The 12452-nt window shown below is 41.0% G+C and overlaps 1 protein-coding gene across 5 annotated transcripts in view; it reads left to right on the top strand.

Annotated features, from left to right (window-relative positions):
• The first annotated feature begins 364 nt into the window (after nucleotides 1-364).
• csnk1g2b (casein kinase 1, gamma 2b) overlaps nucleotides 365-12452 on the top strand; it is a 36770-nt gene continuing 24682 nt past the window's right edge. For 2 of the 5 annotated variants that reach the window (XM_083969977.1, XM_083969974.1), the window contains exons 1-2: nucleotides 365-534; nucleotides 3867-4716. In XM_083969977.1, the coding sequence (XP_083826103.1) occupies nucleotides 4489-4716 (228 nt within the window). In that variant the 5' untranslated portion in view covers nucleotides 365-534; nucleotides 3867-4488. Of the gene's footprint in view, nucleotides 701-786; nucleotides 861-3866; nucleotides 4717-7693; nucleotides 7731-12452 lie in introns of those variants that run through there. The other 3 variants (XM_083969975.1, XM_083969976.1, XM_083969978.1) reach the window with 3 other exon arrangements.

Here is a 12452-nt window from a genome sequence, read left to right as displayed (position 1 = left end):
GTGTAAGAAGAAGAAGAAGAAGAAGAAGAAGAAGAAGAAGAAGAAGTGCAACTTTTCCTCAAACAAGTGGTTTTTACTCTGGGGCTGGGGGCAGCTACCCTACGCAGGTTTTTTTTTTTCTTCAATGAAAATCTTTATTTAAAATTTGGAAAAATACGGACATCAGGGTGTATATAGAAACAGAGTCATATCAGTACAAATATTACACTGGGTAATAATGAGTATGTAACAAAATATACAAAAAAATATGCATGTAAATTAAAATATAAGCTTCCCTACGCAGGTATTCACCTATTCACCAAACCAGTTACGTCAGTTTTCCAGCGTAGCGCAGTGACGCAGTGACGCTGTGTCCTGCTGGTATCGGCGAAAGAGCTTAAAGAGACAACAGCGAAATCATACTAGCAGCAACTTGGTGGGGACAAGAAGAGAAACGGAATGAGAAAGATATACCCACCACGTCCGCAAAAAAGAAAAAACCCCAAACATGTCTTGGGGCTGCTGCCTTTTTCGATAGCTAATGTCTAACTAAAGGTAACACACTTCTTCAGATTCAGTCGTCAGCCATTGTTTTTTTTGTTTTTTGTTTTGTTTTTTAAAAAGACATCATCATCACCACCATCGGTCTCGTCGTATATTGACGTTCATTCACACTGGTGTGCTAGCATGCTAAGTGGCTAAGTGGCTAAGCTAATGTAAGGTAAGAATCCCGGCTGCTGCTGTTGCTGCTGCTGCTGCTGCTGCTGAGCAAGTCGGTGTGTTAGGATTATTATTATTATTCCGGAGGAGTTGCCCGGCAGCAGTCAGGTTAACGAAAGCAGCTAAAAAAAACCTGAACTTAAAAAAAACAACACATACAGGTGAAACAAATACCATCTTTTATTATTTAATTTTAATAACGTTTCTCTGTTACTAGTTAGCATCCGTAACAACAACAACAACGTCGTCGCTTGTTACTAAGCGTTTACTAAGTAACTAACTAACTAACTTAACTAAGCAGCTAGCATAGGATGGGATGTCAATCAATCAATGAATATTTTATTTATGCCCTGTCCTGCTACGACTTGTTATTCAGTTTTTGTGCATTTATATTCAGTTTTTTATAATATATCAGGCCGAGAAGGAGCGGTGGTGTTTCTTCTTTTTTTTGGTTTTGGTCGGTGTGTTAGCCAGCTTAGCTTATTTTAGCTTAGCTTCGGTTAGCTGTGTGTGTGTGACATGTCGGACTTGAGCTGCAACATGAAGAAGGTAAACCTCTAACTTCAGATTACTTTGTGCCATCTTTTGCTGTATGGATACAAGGCAAGACGTTGATCAATGGAAGCGATTTGGAGACTGATTGATTGATTGATATGAGGATGATTTTAGCTTAAATAGAGTATCTGGCCTTGTCTGCCGCCGTACCAGCTAGTAGTCTGATCAGGTTAGGCTGTCTGATCACACTTATCGACGAGGGTTTTTTTTGCTTGTGGGATTGTATTTTTTTTCTATACTGAGTATTGTATCAGTAAACTAACTCGGTGCATGGATAGAAATCAGGTACTTAAGATCAAATCACCAGAAACTATCGCTTCATAATGACAGTCGATAGCCAGTTAGCTGCTATTAGCTATCATTAACATTTAAACCTTTTAAAGGCAGGTAGTTTAAGTTTTGCACCTCAGGCGGATTAAATTTGGCAATATGTTCTTGGTACTATTGCTTTATGTCATTTGGACGCTTTCTGTTTGTAATTAGATTCATATTTTTTCGTCTTACGTCGTGTTAGTGCAAGCCAGCTGTACAGACAGATAATTGTAGCAAGCTGTCTGCCTTTATAAAACTGAGCTTTAACCAGATATCATCATCATCATTCATCGTGTTTTTGTCAATGTATTTATGAAGGAGACTTCAGTAGTTGGATTATATTGCTAACCAAAAAAATATAGATGTGTTTTTATCACCTTGTTAGTTGCATCAAACAGCTGACGCGAAAAACAATACACAACTTCCTGAAATGAGTCAGGTTAGACATATGGCCCAACATGATCAGACAAACAGAGACCAAAACTTCTTATTTTGATCTTTCTCTGGGTTTTTTTAGTCACATAATCGGGTTCAAGAGTCTTTCTAATTCACATGTATGGGAAAGTGATTTTATTAGACCTTTGGACCCTGCTGTAAACGCTGATATTCAAATATGAGTATCCTTTTTTTTTTCTTGACTGACTATTTCACTTGTCTGATCGTGAGAGGAGAAGTTATTGGCAATAGTGGGCAGACATTTTAGTTTAGTTGTAATAGCCTTTAGCCACCTTATCTGTACCTCTAATCTTATGACCAAGCAGTCCAGTTATTGAAGTTGTACAGTATAATTATGTGACAAGGAAGACATGACCGTGTAATGATTGACTGCATACCTGGCTTATAAATGGGCCTTGTCTCAGACTTGCTTAGTGCTGTTGTCAGTATACAGACATAGACAGTATGTACATGGGATTTTAGGTTGTTAATTTACTCATATGTAGCCTATATTATACATCAAATAGTCTCAGCAGCAACTGTATATTGTATTTCAATATAGATTTACCTCCCCCAGGAAAGTATCATCTCCTCCATTATTTGCAGGATAAATGTGCACAACAGGGGTATTATATGTGTGAATGAGTCTTCTTAACAGATATGTTATGTGTAATGTGTAATAATAGCACTCACCCATTATCAGCTTACCTGTGTCTGATAATACTGTCTTTTAGTGCTATAAAGGTTAAAGCCTAGTTCTTTATTAGTCTGTTGGATACAGCTGAGTTAGCTGTAGACTAGACTGTGACCAAATCCTTCCCAATAATATGTTTCCCAATGATGCAAATGTTGTGATGAGATGAGGCATTACAGCAGCCATTGATCCGTGTAAGTGCCTTTCCATAAGAGAGGAGTAGCTGCCCATTGGTAGTGCTTGCATTACCTGCTCTCTTCAGAACCACCAACATCTTAGATCATGGACATGGGGGAGTTGAGAGAGCCGCCCTGGACAGAGATGTCTGCCTTTAATTGTTCTCAAAAAGCTGCACAGAGATGGTGCAATTACACTGAAATTAGCTTGTGGCTGATGTTGTTTGTGTCGTATGTTGCTTCTATAACAGTGTACTTTGCTATCTTGTCACATTTTTTTATACCCGGTAACTTTTCACACCATTAAGCAGCTTTACAAATGTGAAGAAATGTGTTCTTTTTTTAAAATTTATCTCTAATCCTAGCCTCTGCATATCAATTTTCACAGTTGTAATTCTCTTATCTGGGGATCGGCACACCTGCAAAAAACTGTTGAAGAATGAGCTTCAAACTTATCTCAGTGTCTCACAACATTTAGAGAAAATGAGTCTCTTATATTCAAATGCAAGTTTATCTACAAAACTGCTGTGAGGTGCTGTGTTTTGGGCTTTCAAAAATATGTTTAATTGTAAAAGAGATCTTTTCTCTGATGTCTGAGGTCCACTGTGGAATATTTCTGCTCATATTGATTACTTTATTGAATTTGCCTTGCACCGGTCTGGAGCAAGATCTCATTTCAGCTGTAGTAAGGAATGGCCACGGTAGACATAATTTGATCTGCAAGTAAAGGGTTTAAGTTTTTTTTCCCTGAATAATGCATATAAAGTATTTGACAGTGCATTTCATTGTTAGTGTATAATAGGATAGCCACTGAGGAGGTTATCTCACTTGAAATTAGTGAACACGATTCACAAAATAAGTGTTTTTTGTAGTATTTTAAACGGTCAAATCAGCCACAAGATATTAACAACTTAAGTAATAAGTGAGGTTACTTGCACTTCACATGCCAGCATAACCTATGGTTTGATTTGTGTCTGTTTTATTTACTCTTGCAGGTATCCAGTTCATCAGACCCATCCGTTACCTGTCTCCGTCGTCGCTGTTTTCTGTAAAACTCTGGGTTGCCTCGTCTGCTGTGGCCCTGCAACATGGAGTCTGCCCACTGTATCACTGAAGGCTGACCAGAAGGAATGAGGCACTCCAGGAGATGTTCCCAAGTGGCCTTGTGGATGCAGTAGCTGGCTTTTGGAGTACTTTTTTATGACTAGTATTGTATGTGTGTCTGTGGGCACATCCTTGCACAACCTGCCTATTCCTCAGGCAGGGACATGCTACTCTGAGACTGAAGCTGGAGAAACACACAAGAAAGGAGCCCCTCTGGTAAACAAGGCACCCGAAGAAGGAAAAAAAAGAAAAGAAAAAGGGAAGCACGCAGCAAGAGAGCCTTCCTGATTGACCTACGGGGGCACTTCAGCTATAGTTTGATCTTATTTTACTGTCTTGTGAACCATTGCACATTTTAGCAGTCAACACCTTTCCTCTGTCTTGTGAGATTTGTCTCCCTCCCCCTCCCTAAAAAAAACAACGAAAAAAAGCATCCTCTGTCGTTGTTATTGGAGTTTCTATGGTTTGCATGGCTGGAGAATAACCGTGGAGAGGCCAGGGTACCACAAGCTTATGGATTTTGACAAGAGAGGGGGCAAGGGAGAGACAGAGGAAGGGAAAAAGATGTCTAAGACAGCAGGCAGCAGGACTGGACATGGGGGCCGGAGTTCAGGGACCAATTCTGGAGTTCTTATGGTTGGCCCAAACTTCCGTGTGGGTAAAAAAATTGGCTGCGGGAACTTTGGAGAGCTGCGGCTGGGAAAAAATCTCTATACTAATGAATATGTGGCCATCAAACTGGTAAGTGCTATCTCAAGGTTGGTTCATGAACTCAAAACTTTCATGTTGTGTGTGAATTCTACTCCCCTTATGGTTATTTAACATGTGTTACTGCAGCTATGTTCAAATGTTTATTTTTCCTGAGCACCAGACTTTCCTACAGTGCAGTGGACCCTTTGACCTGAGATTGACAGACACAGGAAGTAAATAGGAACAGGACCACACCCTCTCCCACTCCCACAGCTTGGTATCATTGACCCTTTAATGAGTCAACCATACTGTGCTTGTTTGTTTTTTTTTAAATCAAAGACTTGAAGATGACTAAGCTCTTTTTTTTTGACCGGACTCCTTAAATTGTGTCTTGACCCACGTAGTAGTACTTCATGCAGATATTTATTTTCTTCTTCTAGCAGCATTTTAAAGTAAGGGCAAACTAAAAGTAAATGGTCTATTTCCAACAGTAACAGAAACGCAAATGTTGCTGACTGAGAGACGGACTGAATGGCTAAGTGATCATTTTACAAGTAAATATAGCTGAAATGAGAGCACAGCCGTTGTCTCTGACTTATGTGAATGTTGAATACGTCACATGATGTCATGGTCTTAAATTCAGGATTCAGGAGGACAATGTAGAGAAGCAGCAATGAAACAGCCCTGGAAGTGACAGATAGTCAACATATCGTCTGCTTTTCAGTACTTACTCCAGACTTGCTCTGTCGTCTGACAAGAGAAACAGTAGACATGTAAATGAGACAGCTTTATTGGGAATTTGTAGGTAGTAAAGTGGTATATATTTGGACACAGAGAGCAGGATAGAAACAGGAAGATTAATGGTTGAAACTGGCTCACATCAGACAGACCATAGTCCAGACAAGGTTTTGATCTAGTCTTGTTAGTCCCTGAGATGGTTTAGTGGCCTTACAGGTTGCATGAAAAAGGTTATTCTTTGTAGAAGCAGAAGTGGAAGCTCTCCTTTTTTAATAAGTTGACACCGGACCTTATGAGCGATCAATAATTTACTTTGTCTTTCTGTTTTGTGTCAGCATGAATGCTCCCCCCCCCCCCCCCCTTGAGCCACTGTTTCGGTAGCACTTAGACTGTAAAAACCCACATTAAATGTCAAGACTTGTTTGTTTACTGATTGTTAGATTCTAGGTCAGTAAGTGACTGCTCAACCATTTCCTCTGCACATAAACCACAGATCTTTTTCTTTGCTATAAATGTGTCGCCCCGCTTGTAGCACTTTGATGAGTGGAAGGTAAAGCACAGATCATTTCTTTTCTCTCTTTTGACAATGCCCCAATGCAAAAGCAAAGGCCTGAGACTCAGACTCCAGTTAAATACTCATACAGAAACTTATGGGAGCTAGGCGTCACCTCCACCACAGCTACACTGGTCTGTGTATGATTATCCGTGCATTTGTATCTCCCAGGGAGGTCATTATCTCTGAACGGGCACCAACTGAAGGCCTTTGCGAACCACATAGAAGTCAAAGGTTCGCAAACAGCTGTAATTGCAGTTCTCCTCTCCTCTAAAATCTTTAGTTGTGCTTGCTGCCTCTCTCCCCCCCCCCTCGACTGTGAACCCTCCCATCTGTTTCGGTATTTTTATCCCCATGGTGTCCAGCTATATCTGGATCTGGCATTAGGGCCATAACACTGCTCCGTGTATCTGGTGGCTCGCTGGACCGACCCAGCATTTATCTGAATGTATAATGGTGAGAGGAGGAAGTGTGTTAATGGTGTAAACAAGTGCGACAAGGTCTGGGTATCAGTGGGGCCAGATTATGAGGAACCTGCTTTATTTATGTTGTCACCGTTCAGACTAATTTCAGATGTTTTCTTGTCATTTTGTATTTTCGGACTAGAGTGAGCGTTTCCTTTTAATATGCATCTATTATAGGTTTAGGTTTTTAACATGAAAAAACTCATTTGACTCCTGTTAAAGTAGTTTTCCACCTGTATGCTGGTGATACTGGGCCCAGTCGTGGACATGGCTTCTCCCTTGTCAGCTCTCGGGGCTAACCCAGGCCCTTGCACAGTTGTCCGTCCACATGTTTCTGTCTGTCCCTGGTCTCAGAGCTCCCCGGGGGAACCCAGTGAATGTCACTGCCTGTGCAGTAGGTCCTCTGTTTTGTCAGAGGCTGTTACTGAGCTCCTGCATATGGACTAAAACAAATAACAGCCCAGTTATCGGCGACCACCTGCTAACACATGCTTGACATGAGTGGAGTCCTCCTCTGTTGTCTGTCAGTCATTCCAGTGATAAGTGTGTACACTTGTAGATGTCTAAATCTAAAGTTATGTTGGTTTTGTGAAGTGCAGGAAAGAAACCCATTGATATCTTTTTTTAATTTAGCTTCATAGGATTCCCTTTTTGAATGAATAAGGCTGAATGAGACATTTGAAGCATAGTAGTATGCTAGGACTACAATGTTGATGTAGTGCACCATTCATTAATCTGCTGATTATTTTCTTCGTTTAATAACAAAATTAATCAATAAAAGTTAGAAATAGTGAGAATGCTCATCACAGTTTCTAATAATCCAAGATGAAGCTGGAGCCAAATAAGAAAAACAATACTTTAATTGAGAAAATATTATCTTAATAGTTTTTTTTAAGTCATTATCAGATGTCCAACTACCCAGCAGTACAACTAATTATTTCAGCTTTAATATAGACTATAGAGCTGCAAATGTTATTTGATTAATCAACTGAAAAAAAAAGCGGTAATAGTTAAGTTAAAACTTATTTTTAAAGCAAAAATGAAAACATTTTGTTGTCAGATGTGAAACTGTGTTTTTACTGCTGCATATCCATGATGAACATTTAAAGGTTGTCACTTGGCATTACAATTTGTTGATAAATGATTAATCAGTGAATCAACAAAATAATCAGCAGATTAGTTAGGAATAAAAACAACAGTCAGATGCAGCCCATAGAGGCAATACTCCCACAATACTCGCCTGTCATTAAGTCAAGTAGGGCCAATATAAATCCTTAACTGACCAACTGTTGGTCTCGGTGAAATGCCAAGTAAGTATGTTAATTATTACTTTGTGACTCATTGAATAAAGGTTGTTGATCTACCCGGAAACCAATAAGGCTGCGGTATCCTAACATTCAACGTTGTGGAAATAGCAAAGTGTAATTTGCTATGAATTTGATCTATCATTTAGCGTACTAAATGTTTAGTTACAATTTATTGCACATGGTGACTACCCAGTGTTTGGCTGGTTCTTCATGTGCTGAGTGTTTAGTGTAGCAACTTGCAGAGTCGATCATTTGGGTGGTGCCTGCCTCAACCTGGGACAAAGGTGAATGCTGGTGTCACCCTGCTACAACACGTGACGGCACAGATAGACGTACGACAGGGCCGGAGCGAAAAGCAGAAAACGTTGCTGCAAAAAGCAAAAGCGAGAGAGAGAGAGAGAGAAGAGGGAAACTGCGGAGAGCTGAAAGGTTGTCTTTGTTAGCAGGCCTTGTCGACACACAGTGGTTCAGTCTTTGGTTCAGCTGGGTGCTTTCTCACACTGACAAACGCCTGTGTGATGGAGGCAGGAGCGTATAGCCAATGCTGTAAGTACACTGCAGGCTTAACTCCCGAGGGGAGATCCCAGTGCCTTAAAGAAACAGCAGCATTTAATGTCTGTTTGCTGTCGAGGATCACTGTAGAAACCAGCAACCATCGACCTAATTCAAAGGGTAAAGGGACACCGCCGTCTCCGTCAATACACTCCCTTGCATGGTGACATAACTGTCCACTGAGAAAATACCCATTTAATCCTCTTTTTTGCACATTACTGTGTTTCTACTATTTATATTTTAACACACTTGTGTGATACGCTCTCTCTCTTTCTCCCTCGTAATGTCTGGTTCAGTTTTCATGGTTTTGTCTTATCAAGGTCACCGACCCCCCCTCTGAACCCCCATCTTTATTTTCGCCTTGTTTCCGAGACTCATGTAAGCACCAGTCATCCCGTAATTTCCCCTCTGACGTTTCTCCCAGTCGGTGCTGTTAACAGATACTTTGAAACTTTACAGCTTGTATTTCATTATAGTCCCTTTTTTCATGTAGTCAGCCATTCACCGACAGATAAGAGGGCAGGTGAGAGTTACACAGCACCTGCAAAGCTGCTATTATCAGTAATAAGTTATAAACCAGTCGGAGGCTCCTCTTTGTTGTGATGACTTTGGCAAAGACAGGTTACAGTCATCATTTCCCAACATGGGAGGAGAATAATAAGCAAATGTTATGGCACTAAGACTTATTTTACAACACTTTTCCTCCCTGTAGCTCGGATAGAGGAGGCTGACATTGCAGTGACCATCGAGGTATCAGAGTTAACACAGAGACTTACGGCTCATTGTGTGACAGCTATACTCATCCACAGTACTGTTTTACCCTGTGTGTGCGTGTGTGTTGACAGTGTTTTTTCAAAGCAAGGAGAGATCCCAGACTTAAAAAAAGAGATTTTCCCTGCACCGTCCAAAAATATCAGGGTAGTCCCAGCGTCTTATTTTTAGCCTGCAACCTTGATTGCTCCTCCTGAAATGACAAGTGTCGCAGGTAGACTTCATCAGCCAAAGCTAATTACGTTTAATTCCACTAGTTGGCCAAACTACAACATTTAAGACTTAAATGTTGGTGGTTGTGTGGTAAATGTGCCTCTGCTGTTTACTCTGGAGCAAATCTGTTAACCAACCTTTCAAAAAACAAAAACAAATGGATTGATCATCTTTTTCTGTTCAAAAGAAGGCAGTGGGTTGTTAGGTAGACGATCTAGTGCAGTTTTTTTGTATGAGTGTGAGACAACCCAATCACCTTGCTAAGTTTGTATTCAGCTTGTAAATGACCACAGTCATCAGGTTGAATAAATAATGTGTAATATGAGAGATGCCACTTGCATTGACTAACCCACAAAGAATTATCACCTGACTCTGCAGCCTCCCTCAACTCTTGTCACTATGTAGCGTCTTTCAGCTCATTGTTTTGGTTTTCATATCAGCGTTGTTTCCAGCCAGTGAAAGAATCTCAGATTTTGTGCACGGCTCAGCCCCGAGCGGCACGTTGACAACCTTACCACCCAGGAAGGTGAACGTAGTGGATACAGAGTTGTTTCTCAGGAATGAGTGAATATTAAACACACAGTTTGTCAGGTTTCCAGAAACCCTACTCCAGATGAATGTTAATATCCTGCAGCTCCATATCTGCTGGATTGGCACATTTACTAACCTGTTGGCCATAACACTATTTAAAGGCAATATGTAAAACAACCTTGCAGTTTTCAGCTTAGGCTTGTCACGATACCAGAATTTCAGTCGTCGGTACCGATACCAGCGTATTTCCATGATTCTCGATATTTATTCGAGACTGCGGTTAAAATAACAGAACCCACGTGCTCCTAAATTCACCAGGCCTTCTTTATTTCTTTCTTTCTTTATTTTTAAACTGTTCCACATCAAACTTTAATGTTTCCAAGACGCATGGACACGTAATGTTTACGGTACATGAGCTCAAACTTTGCGGCGTATACCAGGCAGTCGGAGCGGATCGAGGTCCGGTCGCGATCGCGTAACAAACGGGCTGCGAGCTCGACTTTAGCCGCACAGAGACCAAGTGCGTGCTCAGACTCTGCGTACACTATGTATACTGCCTGCGTCAGTCCTACAGTTCTTGTTCTTGTTACAACCCTATTCAGCTTGTGCAAACTTGGTAAATTGGGCTTTGAGTAGTTGATATAATGTATATTGCTTCAGCACCTATATGCAAGCTGTATGTAATTGTATTGTGGATTTCCTTTTGTTTTCTGAGCCCGAGCCACTAATGCAGAAACATACGGGGTATAGGACAGTTTATTATATGAGCGACACCACTCACAGTGCTGGTCAGTTGTGATGCTCAGGAAGGAAATCTGAGGTGTTGTGTGTCCAGCTCTCTTCTCTCTGCCTCCCACTGAAGCCTGATAAGCAGCTCTCGTTGCAGTCCAGCTCAGCAGCTTACACCAGCAGCTCGCCATGAGGCAGTTGTCGGAAGAACTGAGAAGGCACAAAAGCTCTATCAGCGTGTTTGGCTGGAATTAAAGTGACATTTTGACGATTTAAGTTCTTCCCTACCCTGCTCATGCTCTCCAGAGAGCACACTGGGCAGGCTGAATGAATAAATCCTTGGATGTCAACAGCATGTAAAAGCCTACCTTCAGTCAACTAGCTAATCCCCAAATGAATCAGTAGCCAGCGGCAGCAACACAGTGTGCTCACACAGACCCACATTGTTTTTGCTTTGAGGATGATTTAGTCGCAGCAGTCATGCAACCTGCACTGGAGAGCCTAAATGTCGGTGACCTCACTAAAGCAACAAAAAGTGTGTCAGTGTTTTATGAGTGTAAATTGTGACCGCACAAAAAGCTAGGTTTGATCATGGTGCAGGGTGTGTGCCTGAAGAGCAGAGTGCTGTGTAATTGTACCTTCCAACTGTACATCCTGGTTCATAGGACACAACGCAACTCACGTTTAAAGGAGCTGCACTCGCATGTAATGACGTGTAATGTTTAGCTTGTTCAGCCTCAGTGTAGGTTTTAACTCGTTTGTCGCATCTTCTCTTTTTGCTGTTTATAGTCGCTGCCATGGATTTACACTGCACCGATCTGTTTTAACTTTGTTTAGAGCAGCATAATTGAGGTGGTAAACTGGAGCCAAAGATCCAAACCAGAATCAGATGATGGTAATTTAAAAAAGCTGAGGCCAAATTGACCTCAAGTCTATTTTGAGAGTTTGCTTTGCAAGACAAAATGGCAAGATTTGAGGTTAGTATTAAAGCAGCTTCATGCCATGTTAGAAATTTAAATCTGTCTCGTTGCATGGCCTGCGTTTGACAGGGTATGTTGTGCAGATAGTTTTTTAGTTTCATGGACACACCACTTTGCTGTGTGCTTCAACTGTGATATAAATTAAGGGTTGCAATCCTTTTAGCCTTTCTAGGAACACACTGTTTTGCTCTGGCTCTTAGGCATCGGCTTACTGACACACTTCTAGAAACAAAGCAGTCGTTAAAGGTAATAATTACAACTAGTGCTTTTCCAAAAACAAAAAAACATGTCTGTGCTACAATTTTATAAAATTCTGAACTTAATACACACTTAACCCGATTTCAGGGGAGCAATGTGTTCTTCAATTTAGTTCAAAATGCAGTAAATGATGTTACAAGGCGGCCTCCCCTCCCTAGTGATGATCTGCCAAGTCGTCTTTCATCTCTGCTTTTATTGTCTTAGTATTTAGCGAGTGTACAATGATGTTACTCCTAGACATACCAGGACCCCAACAGAACAATTCGTATTGGGTAAAAAGCTAAACAAATCATGGAGTACACAATAGAAGACATTATGCTCACGCCATGCCTCACTCCTCTGTTAAATGACAAAGGAGACTTGCCTGTTGGGTTCATGTCAGTGGGACTTCCCATGACTGTGTTGATCACTAGCAACATTGTGTTGTGCTGTGTTTTCCCCTCTCCCTGACTGTCGCAGCTGAGTTCAGCACATTTTTAAAGAGCCAGTCCAATTTAATTTTCACGGAAAATTTAAAACCTGTTAAATTTCATTGGTGTCTGTAAGATGATGGCTGAGTTTTTGTAATGTTGTTGTTGTGGAACTAAACATGGGCGGGGGGAAGACATTGAAAGCTGATACATTACATTGACAGAGGCGTTCCCGAATTGTATTGTCAGTACCCATGTTCTAGTCTTATTAGTTAAAGCAG

Source organism: Trachurus trachurus (genome assembly GCF_905171665.1).
Source record: "Trachurus trachurus genome assembly, chromosome: 4".
In the NCBI taxonomy this organism is placed as follows: Eukaryota; Metazoa; Chordata; class Actinopteri; order Carangiformes; family Carangidae; genus Trachurus; species Trachurus trachurus.
The sequence above is the reverse complement of the archived record's forward strand: the minus strand, read 5'-3'. Positions and strand labels throughout refer to the sequence as shown.